This window comes from Varroa jacobsoni, unplaced genomic scaffold, assembly GCF_002532875.2.
Source record: "Varroa jacobsoni isolate VJ856 unplaced genomic scaffold, vjacob_1.0 scaffold_984, whole genome shotgun sequence".
NCBI classification, from domain to species: domain Eukaryota; kingdom Metazoa; phylum Arthropoda; class Arachnida; order Mesostigmata; family Varroidae; genus Varroa; species Varroa jacobsoni.
Window position 1 is genome coordinate 54983 of NW_019213886.1, and position 17580 is coordinate 72562.

A 17580-nucleotide genomic window follows, 5' to 3' on the forward strand; every position below is an offset into this window, starting at 1 on the left:
GCTTTGCTGAGTTACAGAGTAGAAGTAGAAACCATAAGACGTTCTCACCTTTTAAAAACCGTATTTAATATCAACGATATGCTGCGTTGAGTTAAAGGAAAAGTGTCATTCAGCTAAGACTTTAACTACTTTCCACGAAAAGCACACAGGGACATTGAGAGAAACAAAAAGAGTTCATTGAGCTTCCTGGCACATATCATGCAAGGATTATAGCATAATTATGTAAAGGTAGCGGGTTAGTTGGAGCTTGTAGTGGGATAATTTTTGATGTACATGTTTTAGTCTATGCTAATTTGGGTGTTCAAGTTGCATTTTTCATCCCATAGACCAAAGTGCTAATTTAGTAAGTTTTTCGCAAAGTATGTTTATAGGCAGTAAAAAAATGATCTAATATTAGCGTAACTTTCGCCAAAGATTTGCAATATGGTTTCAATATGGTTGCGAAAGATGGACGTCTATGTAGGGATGCTTTTGATACCAATCGAAAGTTGTTGCGTACCTGAAAATGCAACGCATTCTTTTACACCCAAATTTGTTTTGAGACTGAGAGTACCCCTAAAGGGCAGCAACTTGACATGGCGTTCTATGTAAAGGAAGCAGTTCTTGAAAGCACCCGATAAATTTTGACAAGCTGAATAACAATGCAATAGATGTTTGTATACCTAAAATTAAAAATAATCGAAAGCTTATCGAAAGGCTCACTGAGCCCACGAGATAGTAGCTGCAAAATGCACCTAAAAGTATCTTCTTTTTCAAATGTATATCTAAGACATATCAATTAATAGGTTTCAGCGCCTGGTATGGCAAATATATTAACAACTTTTTCAAAAAATAGAAAACATATATGTAGTTAAAATTTTTATTTTATTTTTGACGGGAATACTAAAATATCAAACTTATTTTTTTTTTAACAAAGTACCAATTTATAGACTCTAATTCTTTACACCAGTTATAAATCTGGACAAGATTAGTAAAATGTAAGACATCTACATACACCTAAAATTGATTTCTCAACCTTATTGATTGTACTGGTTTGTCTATGTATCAATGAAGTGACAATGCGTTTTCAATGGCTTTTGAGTGAATTTCTATTATTGAGATCAATTATCAATTGAAAAGTCTTCGTGGCAAGTGTAAGGTCGATTGTCGTGAAAATTTTTTACTGATTAATTTTCAGACAAACATATCAAATGTCAAATACGCAGCTATTTGTCAAGATAAAAATCATTCAGCCTTGGTGACGTCCTGGAAATCCGAATACGAACAAAACATTAATTGAATGAAATATATATATATTTAGAATAATGTGTAATTGTTCATTATAAAAAAAATCGTGAAATGCGGTGACGTCACAGAAGCAGAGTCAATAGGATAACCGACTTCATCAATAGCAACCTCCTCTAGAAGTCCGCTAATGGACGACCTTATTTTCGTGCCTTCCGGAAATCGTCAATCAGCCAACGCTAAAAAAGCTTTATAATTTGATTGTAGAACTATTGTAGAAGCCAACTTACCATGAGCGAGGAAGTTAGCTGGGGTTGCCTGAGCCTCCTGAGGAACATTTTAGGACGGGTTGTAGAAATATCTACAGAGGGATAACCGATGAGACGGAACAAGGTGGTTCGAATCGTTCCTTTTGTTGTAACTTTAATTCTAATTCTGTGTTCAACCTTTTCGTTAGCCTAGATAAACGAACCGTATTAACACAATACACATAAAACAGGCCCAAGGCAAAGCCAGCGGTCTCTCTAGTCCACTGCTATACTACTACCAAAGTTCTGCTACTACTACTACTACTACTACTAAGACTATCTGCTTGGTCAAATCAAACGCGGTCAGAGTTATTTTGCAACTGGCTTTATATTGTAGGGAACTACGCATAAAGTAGAACCTAGAAGGAATTCTTTTTTTTCATTCCATAAAGCGTAACGGTAATTTACGAAAATTGTTCGTGTTTGCAATATGTGCCCGTTTTGGGCGTTTTTGGAAAATGTCGTAGTAGCTAAGGTTTTGATGGGGTTTTTATAAAAAATTGTTTCTACTAGCAAAAAGTCGGACCTTTATATGGAAGTTTATGTAGAAGTTGTTCTTGATACCAACTGAAAGATCTCAGCGAACTGGATCAATATATTATATATGGCATTATACCTAAACCTCACCTTTAACTTGAAAATATTCGCCTAAGAAATGAAAACTGGGGTAAAAGAGATGTTCTATATGAGTGGACTTTTTAATGACACCAATTGATAGATTTCGCTGGGGTAAATTAAAATACTATGCGTATCTTTATACAAAATAATCAAAAAAAAAAAAGTAAAAATAGTCAAAAACTCATTACGAGGTTTGCGTAGCCTGTGTATCAACAAGCTGAAAATGCATCTCGAGCTATTTTCATGGGCTTTTTGAATAAATTTTTAAGTCTAAGTAAAAATGAAATACAGCTTTTTGTAACTCAAATGGACAGTTCGGCGTGAAAAAAGCCAAAAATTTAATATGCTTTCTCATAAATATGACAGTGGGACAAACATTTTTTGCACGAAAATTGCAGAGGAGACATTTATTGGTACTAACCGAAATCTCCCCATCAGCTTAATCAAAATGCAATACATATACGTAGGTTTAAACACATTTTCCTTTCTTAATTATTTCCCTATGTAACAAAGTTAGAATGCGTTTTGAATGGTTATTTAAGCGAATTTCTAATGTCAATTTAAGACTTGAAACAGCAAATAAAGTTGACTTTTAATTCACTTTTATAGAAAAATGTATTAAAAATACGAAAAATCGTCGAAACTAGTGACGTTTCAGAAACAGAATCAGTGTGCCAAACGGTACATACCGAATAGTTGCATTTAATATATGTAGCTATTAATTATCAAAAATACTTGATGGCGTTTAAGGGACAGGGTCAATGCTTCAACCAAAACATAAAATTATCAACGCGCATTATATTTCCATTTAATTGAATATGAGCAACTATTTTTCAATAAATAAAAAAAATCAAAGATCTTTAAGCCTTGATGACGACGTCATGGCGGCGGCATTAATCTTCACTTGATATAAATAGTATGCATAAATATTTCTTATGAAAAAAAAATACATTTTAAAAAATTCTAAAGCTTTGGTGAGGGTGAAAATATCAATAAGTAGATTATGCAAAAATGTGTTTCGAGCTACTTTTGGCAACTTCTCTGAGAAATTTCTAATTTTCTGTAGTAGTTAAAATGATAAGTTTTTTTCGAAAAAATTCTTCGATTTTACTTGACACCAATACTTTATATTAATCTGCCGATCTCCACGAGCGGAGTAAAATGCAAGACATCTATCTATTGCTAAAATGAACATTCTTGCGCAACGAAGGCCAACAATTAAATATGCTTTTCCTTTATGTGATGCTAAGATGGACATATTTACATGGAAATTAATGTAAGGAAAATATAATTTGGTAACAATGGAGGGCTCTAGATGAGGCGAATCAATGTGCAGTATACATTCGTATATTGGGTGCTCAATTTTTCAGTCCATAAAACTGTTTGGACACTGAAAACTCGATATTATGTGTTTGCTTGGCGTTTTTTTCGCGTTTTTTTTTAATTTTCTTGGCGTCAATCGATAGATTCCAAGGAACAAGAATAAAAATACAATAATGAAACTTATGAATACTTAAAAAATGTTTACTACTAAAAACACTTTTAATGAAAGTAAAAAAAAACTTTTAAGCAAAAATTGCTAAACTCTGTTGGTGTCGTCTCAAAAACAGAATTAATATGCCAACTAAGATATATCAAATACTTGTCATGCTTTGTATATATGCGTCGTGCATATGTAGTTTTATGGTAGGTCGCTATTCATTGCGTTAGTCTGCTGAAAAATTGTTTGGGAAAAACATTTGGGAAAATTTTTGGGAAATACACCTCAATTGGTCGGACGGATACTACCAACGACAATATGTAATAATTTGATTGCAGATAAACTAACGCTGACCTTGGAAAGCGAACTCTTAGTATCTCTTAATTTGTACCCATGTGTATATCCTCCTGATCAAATGGCATCCCTTCCGTAGAAATCTACGTAAAGGGGGGTCGTTCATGCCATCAATCGCAGAGACCGGTGATAGATATAATGCAACTGGGAAGAAGCATTGGACATGCAAGCCTTGTCATCACGCTGTGGAATTAGGTAGATAAAGATTTTATGCAAATGCATACTGGTACACTGGTGTTTTACGCCCGGTACTGACGTGACGTGTGTTTCAGGCGACTGACCCTAAGCACAAAACGAAGCCTGTTTATACCCGCCCTTGAACTACTACGTGTTCCTAAGCTTAAACACGTTACCACTGTAGTGACTGCACTGTAGACTATACAGATCAGACAAAACGTATCTACCAACGTTAGCCTGTCAAGGCAACTCTAGTTCCCTTATATTTATGGTTAGCGCATCGCCCTTTCTTTTTCTAAGTTATATATTGTACTTAAAAAATATTCTCTGTCGAAAAGATATGTTGTGATACACATTTCTTCAACACAAACCAAATCGTGTAAATTAAGAATAGTACGAAGTAGACGCCTATAAAACGCATAGTTTTGAAAATCAAATGAATGAAGGAAAAATTATAGAAGTCTTTTTTGCTTGAATCGACCCACACCGCTCAACATTTTATAGATTGTGAAAGTTCAAGTCTTTTGCTCAGAATTCATCGCTGGTCCCAAAGATTATGTAATTATGTATTAGAAAAATACGTTTCTATATGATAAACAATCACTTTAAATATCAACAAAGGCAGTAGGCGGGCTGAATTTCAAAAACAGGAAAGAACATTGCGTCTCACCAAAATCTTGCGCCAGTGAGGGCACAAACAAAACAAATGCATTCATCTTGTCACACGTTCTGCGGTCTGCGTAAGCGTACCGGTTCTTGCTTCTACTGCTCATGGTGAATATAGCTGTGCTGGTGTTAAAAAAGATATTGCCATGTTGATCGAGGAGAACATGGGTGGAGACCATTCCGGGGTAAGGTTCGCTTGATGTATAGCCATCATAGGTAAATATTTCTAGTTGAGAACCAGCCATAAGAAAAACAACAGGGTGTGAAATAAGTTTACCTTAAAGCTATCTGTTTGGTGGATCCTCTCTTTCTACCTTCAGTAGCATATTAACTACGTTTTATGCTTTGTAGTAATTATATAAAAGAATTTTGATATGAAAATCGGTTAGAAAATGCCCTACCAATCAGCGGTATACCTACGAAAAAATGTAAAATAATTCATTGAGTACTTTAAATAATTACAACTAATCCTTTACGGTGACACCTTCGTGGTGGCTTTCTCTACCTCATTGCGTCAACAGATGTCATTTCTGTAGGAAGATATAAAATTATTTATTCTATATGTTCGCTGACAGATAGATAATTGTATATATGTATACCTTATAGCTTGCTTTTTGTAAGATTGTGTTCAGTTACGAAAAAGCGTGAGATCCAACCTATTAGAACAAATTAATTAGTGAATGATATGCTTCAGAATTTTTTATTTATTCGTGACCGGAAAAGTTCTTACTAAATCAGTAAACTCTAAAATATATGAAGGAATTTTTACTGAGAATATATGAACAGTTAATATAGGACAGAGGTGTTCAATTAGAGGAATCTGGAAAAGAATGGCAACCAAGATTTGGATCTTTATCTCAGAAAGGGAGAGAAAGATAATGAGGTAAATATTGTAAACAACGTGAATATTATTAATATTAACGTGTCAAGGAGGGTAAGAAGTAAAAGCTTCCTATTTAAATTAGATTCTTATGTGTATTATACGGTATTAGTTACAGATGGACGCTATGTTTTCTGAATGGATCCGGCTGGCAGGATCTTCATCTGAACGACAACGCAAGGAGGCGCTGATATCACTTCGGGATTTTTTTACCAAACATGGAAAGCTAATCGAAGAGAGTAAACTCGTTCTCTTTGGGCTTTTTGTGAAGGGTAACTTGACTCTGTACACAAGATTTATATATGATGTGGAGATGCGGCGTAATTATTAGGAAGTAGAATGCCAGAGACATTACATATTTTAGTTAGGATTGAGAAAAAAGTTGAACATACATAGGTATAGCATATGTGATAGTTTTAATATGATTTGAGAACGACTAAACGTATATGGACAGTGACGTGATAACATGGCCGTTTACCGTTACAGAATTTAGATTACCTTGGCAAAATTCCAACAGCTGGTTCTTTTGTGTCTTTTCAAAGCTGCGCCTCTCTTCAGCGACCGGCATTCCGCACTCTGATTTTTAGTTGTACTTTATTCTGTTTAGTAATTTAGGAAGCAGTCAATTTCCTGTCCTCCCATGCCTGAAGTTATAATATCTAAATAATTATGCCCTAAACAGAGACTCACAGGGTTTAGTAAATGTTCGTAAAATACTTCATAGTCTTGGGTATATTCATCAATTTTTAAGAGAAAAGTTCTTGTTATTGTAGCATAACTTTTGATAAATATTTCCTGCAAAGCAATTTGTAACATTATTTATGGTTGGAATGAAGCTAAGAAGGTTAATTTTTAGCAATTAGGTTCATAGAATGACAAAGATTGTTAGGTACTTAGCTGCTTCCAATTGTTGACATGGTTGAACAGCCGTTGCCTAGGCAAGCTTCGAATCAGAGATACCCGTAGGGTAAAACTGAAGTATTACTGTCATTTAAAGAACTGAAGACCTAGTTTTAACGGATAAATCTTCTTAACGATTCAATCAGTCGAATGCTTTTAATGCTATTGAACAGGCTCACTTTAGAACTCGGTTTTACGTCATTGTTTCTTTTTGTCCAAGACGTTGCTATAGTATCAAGATCTTCGTGTAAAAGAAAGCCCTTACTTCAATAGTGAATTGGTCAGAGTTTATCTCCTCAAGTAAGACAAACACATCTTCAGCTTTGGTTGTCTCGGGCTTTCATGCGCGAAATGAGAGGGACGAGGCACTACAGGAGCCAGTCTATGAATTCTAGAAGTTCTGATAATGTCGCCAGGCTACATAATTTAGGTGCGTTTCGTTTTATTTTCATGAAAAAGTTTGCACTTGGACCGCGTAGATTCCAATTTTTTTATTGATCAAATCTATAATTTTTTAAAGAACGGAATTCAATGTTTCGAAACTAATATACATGATATATAGCTTACACACAAAGTTAAGCATAATGTGCCTCGTTACAAAATTATAAATAATTTTCCATAAACAGTTTCCATCAATTTTGGTTATACTGGGGGCGCAAAATCCATGTTCGACTTGGCCGTCTTCTCGATAAAAGTTTTAAAAATAGGCATGTTAAGGTACCTTTGCTTCCTGATAAAATACGAATACTTTGTCCGTTAAAAGAACACGTAGGCGCTAGCAGACCTGCGCATTGTTCGGAGTTCCTTGTTGATTGTTGAATGACAGATTAACTTTGTGTCTACACTTACTAATATAGCTGGGCGTAGCTGGTATGATGAGAGCAAGCAGAAAGATTGACAGTATAAAGAGGTAGTAGAGGGACCACGTTGTCGCCATTGTTACTTCTGATAGCTGCTTGCGAAACCTATTTGAAGGGTAAAGCCAGTGGATTTCGAGGAATGACAATGTAGCACAATGAGTGCAGGTATCGACTGATCAAACTTTTCTCCAAACTCGCTTATGTATGCACGCCTTTATGTGCGGCTAGATCACACATCAGATAATGTTAGTTACATCTAGTTTCGAAGACTTGTCAATTCCGAGAATTCATTCAGTTCTCTTCGATAATTCGAACGCTTGATTCAACACGATGGGAATTAAAACGAGATTTGCTCACACCAAAAACCATAAATCTATGATGTCAAACATTGAATTTGTATTTGCACTATAGAGTAGAGTAGTATTAAGGTTAAGACAGTAGTAGTGGCAAAATACACCTATTTTCTGCTTTCAACGTCGGCATGGGTGTTCTAGGTCTAAATGTTTTCTATAGAAGCTTTCAGCACTCTGATAATGAGATCAAAGTCTACGCCATGTTTATAACTTTATAAGATAGTTATAAGAATTATATAATTTTGAAACACTTTATAATATAAAAAGTATAGCGGGAAATTGCAAGTAAAGGCTTAGTTTTGAAAAATATGGTTAGATCTGAAAGACAGACATGTAGTTCCGGGAGACATTAGAAGGGGAAAGCGTTAAATGAATGATTATTAATGCAATATCGGAATACTCTCATTTTTTCACATAATTCTGCGATTAAGACAGGGTATCTCCAAAAAAATTGGAGAAGATTATTGAAGTGCAAACGGCGCAATAGGTCGCAGACTTAGATTGCCTCTCATTGTTTCTCAGCAATAACAACAGACTGGCCTACGTTTTGCCTTTCACTAAAAATAACATGTCCTTCTTACAACATCTTCTCCATTCATCACGTTTAATATTCAATAACCGTTCTCTGTTCAAAGTAAAGTTGTAAAGAAAGTAAAACTGAAACGTTTAAAGCAATTTAACGAAAAAAGCGGCTCGTTTTTTTTTATCAACGCGCATGTTTCAATAAAACTGGGGTATTTTTTTAATTGTTGTTTAGTTATTGCAAAACTAAAATTATTTCAACTTAATGAAAAGGGCGATGCACAGGGTTTCACCGCAAATTATAAAGCATTTGCCTTAATTTAACTTTGTTTTGAAGAAATGGGGCTTTGAAAGTTAGCAAAAGTCCAGCGTAGTAGTTTTAAATACTACTCCTATCTTTGCCAATGTAGGCGCGGTTTATCATACAGCGATACCAAAAAAAAAAAACATTGATTGCAGTCCTTCTAGTCGCCTTTCCAATTTTCATTGCAATAAGCGGGCTTCTATAGCTTAGTCAAAAACAGGTCGCTGAAGTTATAAAAATCAGTCGCGGTGAAAAAATCAGATAAAACTGGATTCTACGTAGGGTCGAATCTAGACAAAAAATAAATTCGGATTGAACTTAAAACACGAACCAGAACTTCTTTTGGTATACACTGAACGCCTGTAATGCCCTGCACTCTTTTTAAAAAATGTTCTCTCTTTTATTCACGTGTTTGTATAAAATAGAGCATTTATTCTATGGTAATGGCCAGACGATTTCTATTTGTCTCCCTGAAAGAAATATTTCGTGTTAGTTCTTTTTTGGTGTTCTGCAGTCTAGCCGCTTTCGGACGCTTTGAATATGGTTAGCTCGATATCTGAGCTAATTTTTTTAAACCTGTTGCTTTCGTTATGGATAACTGCCGGTTGCAGGAGAAGCTGCAAAAACTTATGTAACTTCAATGTGGGTTCTTCTAGACTCTTACGATAAACACTAAAAGTCTTATCTAAACTATTGTAAATCCCAAATATCTATACTTCTAATGAACGGTCAGTTCGTGCGGCAGAACACGCATACTTGGAAAATATTTACCTAACGGTTTGCTATAGAGGTGTCACAAGTCAGTTTTGATGCGTGAATTTGCAAAGTAAACATATTACTAACTGAAATGTTTGATTAACGATTGTAAAGTTCTCATCGCAGCTTTATTTTGTGGTGTACAGGTGCCCTGTTTACTTACTTCGATGGAGGCTCCCGCGACAGGCTGATCGACACAGTCGGAGTGTGTGCGCGTGAAACAGACAAAGGTGCTACATATATAGGTCAGGCATTAGCAGCCACTGGGATCGGCAAGAGTCAATGCCATGTTGCACCCAAATTTGCAAAAATTGGAGTTTTCGCCGTCCGTCTCACCATTGTGACATTAGAAGCTATCGGCGAGGATCACGAGGCTGCAGAACCACTCGTCGGTAGAATGCGCACCGCTAATCGACAAATTATGTGCTTACATTTATAAATAACTCAATTAGTATCTGTGATAGAGGAAGTATCGGGGAGCACGTGTGATGATACGATTTTTTATTTTTGCCAAGTAAGAGTTTAAAAAATCTCCTCAAAAGTTAGCTGTCATCAGCTAATATTGGGAGCCGTTGTCAGAGAAGGGTTAATTTTACTGATTAGAGCATCCTGCTGGATTCAGCTAAATAAAACCAGCAGATTCCACTTTGAAAAGAAGAAACAGCCTTCTTCACGAGGGTACTAGCCATTTAAAGCTTGGTTGTTTTAAACACTGAAAATTGGTAAGGTCAAAATTTGTTTTCCGCGAGATAATTATTCAATCCCCAGGTTAATTTTTTTGGTTACGTAGTCCATATATAGGCTACTCCGCAGCAAACTTCCACTACCCAACTACTCGGCCATTAAGATAAAGATTCGAAAAAGGGATTTTTATATTTCCATTTTGCGCTAAATTTGCACTTTCTTCGGGTTTATAAGACTTCTTAAATCCTTTTAAGTATTACATCTACAACTTTTACTTTGCTCCCATTTAGGCGTTACATTTTAGTAGTATTTGTATTTATAAAAATACGTGGATAGGGTTACTGAGGGCTTTAAGCCACAAAGCGGTATTTTCCAAAGGTAAGAAGTTCAGCATGTATTATGTTTTTTATCGTATCAAATTTACAGTATATGCTTTTTTGATAGCTCGTCGAGGGAGCTTTCATATGCTGCCAGCTACTTGAAGTGTGCCTCATCCAATTGAAAAAAATAAGAATATAACGGGGGATAGAGATAAGAGAGGATTATGCAAGAAGTTATGGGTCGACCTTTACTTGTTTTGTAACAAGTAATTTAGATAAAATCTTACGTATGTGATACTATCTGACCTGTGAGCGAAATCAAAAACGCATAAACACTTGAAAATTTACAAGGCATTATCAGTTTTCATTTGAGCATAAGGAATATGATATTTAAATTGGAAAAGAATCTACATAAATTGCATAACTTTTCCTTCTACTGCAGATATGCACAATTATAACCGATAATATTGCGGATATCGGGGATTTATTGATTCATAAACTTCAACAAATGATTCATTTGGTATTGTAACATATTCTTGCGTAATTGCGGGTTTTAAATCTTCCAGTGTCGTCAACTGTCTGGCGTATGCTTTATACGGTACGTCCACAAGAAAAATCCATTGACGTCAAGCTTGGGGAAATGGCCAGTGCATTATATGAGACCTTGTCGAACTCACCCATTTGAAAAATTCTCATTAAGGTAGTTCTTACGATCAAGGTGGTCGTCATGAATATAGTGTGCAGGTGCTTTGCTCTGTTAAAAATTGAATTTGCCATTATTAAAGTTTCTCGAATGCCTTGTAAAACTGATTTTTACAGTAAATTTAGGTAATTGGCACCTATCGCTGTAATATAAAAGTGGCTCAATTTTTTGCAAAAAAAACCGCATTACTCTCAGCTCCTGGTAAATTTATATGGTGTTTTTGCGTAACACGTGAATTTATGGCCGTCCTATAAGTGCAATTATGTGTCTCCAATTGCTTCATCGGTTCAAATAATCTTCCACAAAAACAATGCATTTTATTCACATTTTGCTAAATACTTAGCAAATTTGTTTTTGCAAAAATTGTTAGCAAAGTTGTTTCCGCGATCTAAATAATCTTCCTTAATAACATATATAAACGTAATTTTCTAATTTTCCACATTCGATGGATTAATTTGTCTATTTAATTCTCATACATATATTTAGGATGTTTCACCATAACCTTCCAGAACATTGTCTATAAACCTCCTGAACGGTTTAAAACTTATCTTTTATTCGACTAATTAAGCGTAAGTAGATCTATCTGAAGTTCCGTGAGTATTGTGTGTATTGCTTTTATACTTCTGTTATATATTCATATTTTCAGTAGCATTTCAAAATAAATTTTTAAAAATTAATTTAATCTACTTTTTATTTCCGATTAATATATATCCTGAATAGAAAAAAAGGTTCATCCATTCGGTGTATCCATTTCTTAAGGAACCTTGCATACTCTTTTAATATTCTTCTAACCCATTAATCCAGGTATCACAAGCTGTCATGTACAAACTAGTGACATTCAGCCTTCAATCTTTAGAATATGGTTCTACATTTCGTAGAGATTTTATGCATTGGTATAGAAGTTGGAAGTTAGAAAGTTTCGTGGTTGAATTAACTTGAAATAGCTAAGCGATCCAAAATCATACCGCGAAGTGCGATATTTCGCATTATGTGGTGTATTCACATTACGTACAAAATTTTGCAAAACTTGCAAGAACAAGAAAATTACTGCAAGGGTGTAACTTAGCCGACCTGTAAACTAATCGAGCTTCCAAGTGGACTAAAACTTTTTGTTTTATAATTACTTAAATGTTGCATATTAAAAAACAGTGATATTTGATTTTTCTTATCGTTCTTGCAAACACGAAGAGGCACGAGTGAAGTAGCTGGTAGCATATTGAAGCGCATGCCAAAAGCTGGTAAGAGATTTTATATAACTGTTTGTGCAAATAGTAAACACCACCTGTGTAGTCCCACACATAAGCCTGTGACAATATACAATTATTCATTCCCCTTCTAAATTGTGTCCCAAATGCAATGGAGCTGTGTCATTTAATTACATTTCCGTGATTACTGGGTCACAAAATGCATAACATTTTGCGATGAGAGATCGACCTAAATCAATTACAGTACTTCTTGAATCCTGTATTAAATCCAGGTACGGCAATGATACGGAATAAGAGTCAGCAGCAGAAAATATCAGATTACAAGACTGATTCAATTACTTGAAAATGGCACACCGGTATGTACGTACGTAACGAATACTACAATAAGACGACTTTGAACTTCATATCACGAATTAATATTCGAGAATTGGATAACAAAGTGTAGGGATATGATATCCAGTAGAATAATTCTAAACGAGAAGGGGGAGTTGCGGTTTTTAGTTCGAAAGTTCGATGCGTCGGTATTCTAAATATTTCCTTCCCATATATACCCATATTTTCCTCCCAAAAACATCTGAAGTTAACAACACAGAATCGTGTGAATGCTAGATGATTTGTTGGTCTGGAGTTTGTCTAATGACAAGATATTTACGCATATTATGCAAAAACAACAAGGACGGAACATCTGATTATTATATGGGTGATGTAAATCGTCTACACTAAATGGCTGAACTGACTAACGCGATACCTATGGGTTTTAAATGCTCGAGTACGATGGGATAAGTGAAATTGCTTGCACATTTGCGCTCTTGCAAAAAAAAGACTCTTCACAGCGAAGTCAAGACCGATGCGATCATACAAAATACGCAGTCACACATTTTTATTCACCCCGAAAGGGTGACATGATACTGCAACAAAACACATGTGCCAATATTCAGAACCACATTCACTAAGTACATGTTACAAAGACAATAAATACAATGGTAAGAGACCACCCAGACGTTACACGTAGTGCATACTACGGTGACATTATTATTAGTGTATTATTACTCATTAGTGTATGCCATTCCGGAATGTTTATCCCGCACGTTGATCAAGCGGGCAGTTATGTTGAAGATTATAAGCATTCTTCAGTAAATTTAAGATATTCCCCTCTATGTGGGTTTGGTCTAGGATTTGGAGATTACTATGGACACGTTTGTCTGATATTGTTTGCCCCCGACCATGATCATTCAATATCAATGAGCTTAAATAGCGGTTCTGAAATAACGATTATTGAACCTGCGTTGTAAAATTCAATTGCAAAAGGCATGTCAAAAAGCTTAACTGCGGTGAACTCAGTGTAAAAGATTCATAGGCATATCAGAAATGATCAAGTCTCCAGAACTATTAAATTGCTACTACCACTTTTTTCTGCTAAGAATGTGAGGGAATACAAACCTTTCGTCGCTTACTTTCCGTGATCTACTACAATTGCTACAGATGCAAGTTAATATGAATTTGGTGCAGTAATGATGCACACACTATTTGCTTAGTAAAACTTACTGGTATACACGGTTGAAAATTTACCCTCCTGACCTACCATAAGGCTCTACTAATACTTTTTGATTATCAGTGGGTACACCAGCTTGCGTAGCAGCATGATTACAACGTTGAGTTACCTTCTGAGTGTAACTTCGATATTCGGTATATAAAAACTTCGATTCTAAATAAGCACGTGCGCTGTCTAGGGTTATGGCAGCTGAAAAATTTCTGAAGATGAACTTATTTAGTGTTAAAGTAGAAGTTTATACACGCTTACGACAAGCAACGAACATCTTACCCAATGCCGCAGAGGACGTAAAAAAGCCAGAAAATCTGTTACAAGGTGCAATGCTACTAGATATAATTGCTGGCCTATCTGTATGGAGTAGCCGATTCTGATACCACAAGTATTGCAAAAAGGGGGTCTAGGATATGCTGTAATGAAAGGACTAGACTGATGAAGTGTACATTAGCGCTGGGTTGATACAGGTATAGATAATTAAACCATGTCAACCTTGCATTAAATTTGGACCCTATCACAACCTTTCCGGCGAAAAAACTTGATAGCCTTCATAGGATTTCGTAAGACCATTGAAATATGAATCTCTCTTATTGATTAATGCATATTTTGAAAGATCTCAAAATTAATTTGGTTAGCTCCTAACACCTTAGTAGCTAAAGGTACTTGATTTATTTTGGGGATTGGAAACCGTAACCTTTTAGTCTCCGACAGCCATCCAGCATTACAAGTATTCGAAGAAAACGCATTCTTTCATCATCATATCATCCACAAAGCCGTGGTCTTGCTGAAGTTTCGAAGAAGTAAAGACGCTTAAAAACTCAAAGGAAACACAAGACAAAAACGTTATTGGGGCGTTATTACTTCAGAAAACGGACAGAGTAATACTTGAGGGCAGAAAAACACTAGTGCGGCTTTTCATTGCGGCAAATACGAGAGGTTGTAGTACTCGAGAGCGAGTTGGAGGAGCTCAAGATCAGCCACAATACAAGTAATCTATACCAAAGTATAACAATATTACTAAACATGTGCCATTTTGATCAATGACCTACTACAATTTTTCCGATAACACCATAATTCCATCACTGTACCGTTAGAAACTGTAGTTTCCGGGCGAAAAATTGTAACAAATTATTTTTGCATCCCTCTATTGAAACTAATTTAACACCACTTTATTCTACAGAAACGTGAGATGATCTGGGCTATACGGCGGATAGATTAAAATTTCATATTCAGTTTTTCTCAGTATCTTATTGGACAGCTTAATTGCCATGCATTGTCACGGTAGAAGACCACGCCTTTTCTGGTTACTCGGTCCGGTCGATTTTTTTAACGGTTTGTTTCAATACTGTAGACTATTGACACTAGATGTCCGACTAGATCGTGTTACCAAATAACAGCAACTCACACAACAAAAATTGCACTCTTGTTTTCCAGACTCACCAAACACATAACATCACTTCATTTGGGGTTAGTTTGAACTTTCCCAGAGATTATGTTTTTGTTTGCACATGATTGTAATTTGTGACCCACTTTTCATCAGCAGTGATCAATAGAAATAGTTCAATTTAGTTGCGGTTTTGCAGATGAAAATAATCGACAGATGAAAAGCCTTTTCTGTAGGCGGCTTTCTTAAAATGGCGGATGTTCAGTTTTTTGGCAATGTCATGGTTATTCACGTGTCGATTTTGCTTAACTTCCGCGATACGTTATCAACCTTTTGCAGTAACTACACAAAGCATTTTTTCCATTATTCCCAAAAAGGAAAACAATAGAACCATCTTCAGGCCATTTCTTGTAAGAACGTATCTTGACAATGAAGAGCACAAATTTTTAATTGGCATAGGTAGCGCTTGTGCCTTTATTGCAAAACATAGCGAATTCTTGCGGAAGTTCATTCATCTTCAAAACTTACTTTCAAGCCTTACCCTAAATCTGAATTTAAAGGCTTTTCAGCAATTTTGGCATTTGCACTTCCATCGGATATCAGTTTTCAAATAACACCGATGCTGGCTAGTGAAGGTAAACGAAGATGATAAATGAACGGATTGATATAAACACTTGTGAGAAAATTTTTTTAGGAGCAAATGAGCGGGCAATTTATTATTTTACGTTTGTACATAACAAGCTTCACCTGCAAGAGCCCAAGAACAATAATCTGAAGACCAAGCAGTGCGAAAAATCAAAAGGTACGTCAGAGCCGCGCTGGACAAATGCGTCGCAAAAAATGAAGGACAAGCCTACAGATCGCTTTCCGGAGCAAAAGCTCGGGTCTCCAGAGAAATTCTTCAACCCTGATTAGACCAGAAGAGAAATATTTGCGAATTTTGTGCAGGCCAAGGGAGTATTGCTTGATGAGGTGGGGCTAAAATTCGTGTTTATAGCAAACATGCGACTTACCTTTATTAGTTTTATCGCAACAGCATGGCTTAATTTGCATGCGCAATTAATCTATTTGGTTTGAGATTAGCTGCCAGAAAGAACCGACGTGATTAATAGGCTTCGCATTCACTTCACGCTAAAAATGTGAGGTAGATGCTCAGAACATTGTGTCCTCAAAGGCAACTTCTGGAAGTTCGAAAAATTATTCCAGCTCTTTATCGTGTCTAGTCCAATCGTAAGTTGGAAGTGTCATTTGTAAACCGGTAGTCTTTGTTGAAAAGCTACTCTTGACAACACGGAATGGTGTATTCGCATTGGTTGACGGTAATAAGTATGCTCACATGTTGGAAAGTGTGCCTGTGTAAAATCAGCAGCAGAAAACAGGGGTTGCTTTTCCTGCAGGCCAAGCCACTGGCGTTCTCAGACTTTAATAAGGTTAATCTGAGTAACTCTTAGGCTTTTTGCGAAACACAGTGTAGTACAGAAAGAGGAATCTTGCTCCGAGGTCGACAGTTGCCGTATTTTCCCGCTGGCTGCATGTAAAAATGAAAGTAAGCTGACTGGAACCCCGTCGAACCGGCCGTCAACCATTACGACAAGCTAAACGCATATTTTGTAGGACATTAGGTTCCTGAATTACACTATATGAAGGCACTTAGCTGGGATGTATCCAAGGTACGAGAGTTTGTCCAAGATGGGTATCGCTGACTATTCAAAAGACTCAGCGCGGGGAATTCAGCTAAATAACGTGTCCCACAAGAGCTTGGAGTGTGTTGGTTTGAGCGAATGGTCAACAAATTGCTCAACACATGAAGAGACAATGGCCGCGGAATGGGCATCCCACAGAGGTTGCGTGGCGGCGGTTCGTACAATGAACTGATATAGACAACAGTCCATTGTATTCCACCATTCTATTATTATTATTATTCTATATACGAGTATAGATACCCGATATTATAATAGATCGTTTTGAGTACTTAAGGCATAACGTGGAGCCTGACTAAGGCAATTCAGCTTGACTGACGAAATTACAATCGACACGTTGCAACATATAAGCTTTGGGCAATATGCCTATGGTTCAAGCAGAGATCTGTATTCCAGAAATAGGGTTGATTTGCAATGTTCTGAGCAAAGCACAAAATTCTAAGGATATGCTTCTGCTCGGTCGGCTTTCCGGGTTACGCGGAATCTTTTTCCTTTCCAAATTGTGTCCTAAATGCGACGAAACCTTGTCGTTGAGTTGTGTCACAGAGTAACAGCTTAACAACAGTTGTTCTGCTCCTTACCCTTTTGGAATGTCGTTAATGGAGAACATTTCATGAAAATGAATGCAAAGTTAAA

At 36.2% G+C, this 17580-nt stretch overlaps 1 protein-coding gene across 3 annotated transcripts in view; it reads left to right on the forward strand.

Moving 5' to 3' along the window:
- The first annotated feature begins 4743 nt into the window (after positions 1-4743).
- The window catches only part of l(3)80Fj (lethal (3) 80Fj), a 58572-nt gene continuing 45735 nt past the window's right edge, over positions 4744-17580 (forward strand). The window contains exons 1-3 of one of the 3 annotated variants that reach the window (XM_022842321.2): positions 4744-5012; positions 5820-5979; positions 9549-9790. In XM_022842321.2, the coding sequence (XP_022698056.1) occupies positions 4974-5012; positions 5820-5979; positions 9549-9790 (441 nt within the window). In that variant the 5' untranslated portion in view covers positions 4744-4973. The remainder of the gene's footprint in view (positions 5013-5819; positions 5980-9548; positions 9791-17580) is intronic. The other 2 variants (XM_022842318.2, XM_022842317.2) reach the window with 2 other exon arrangements.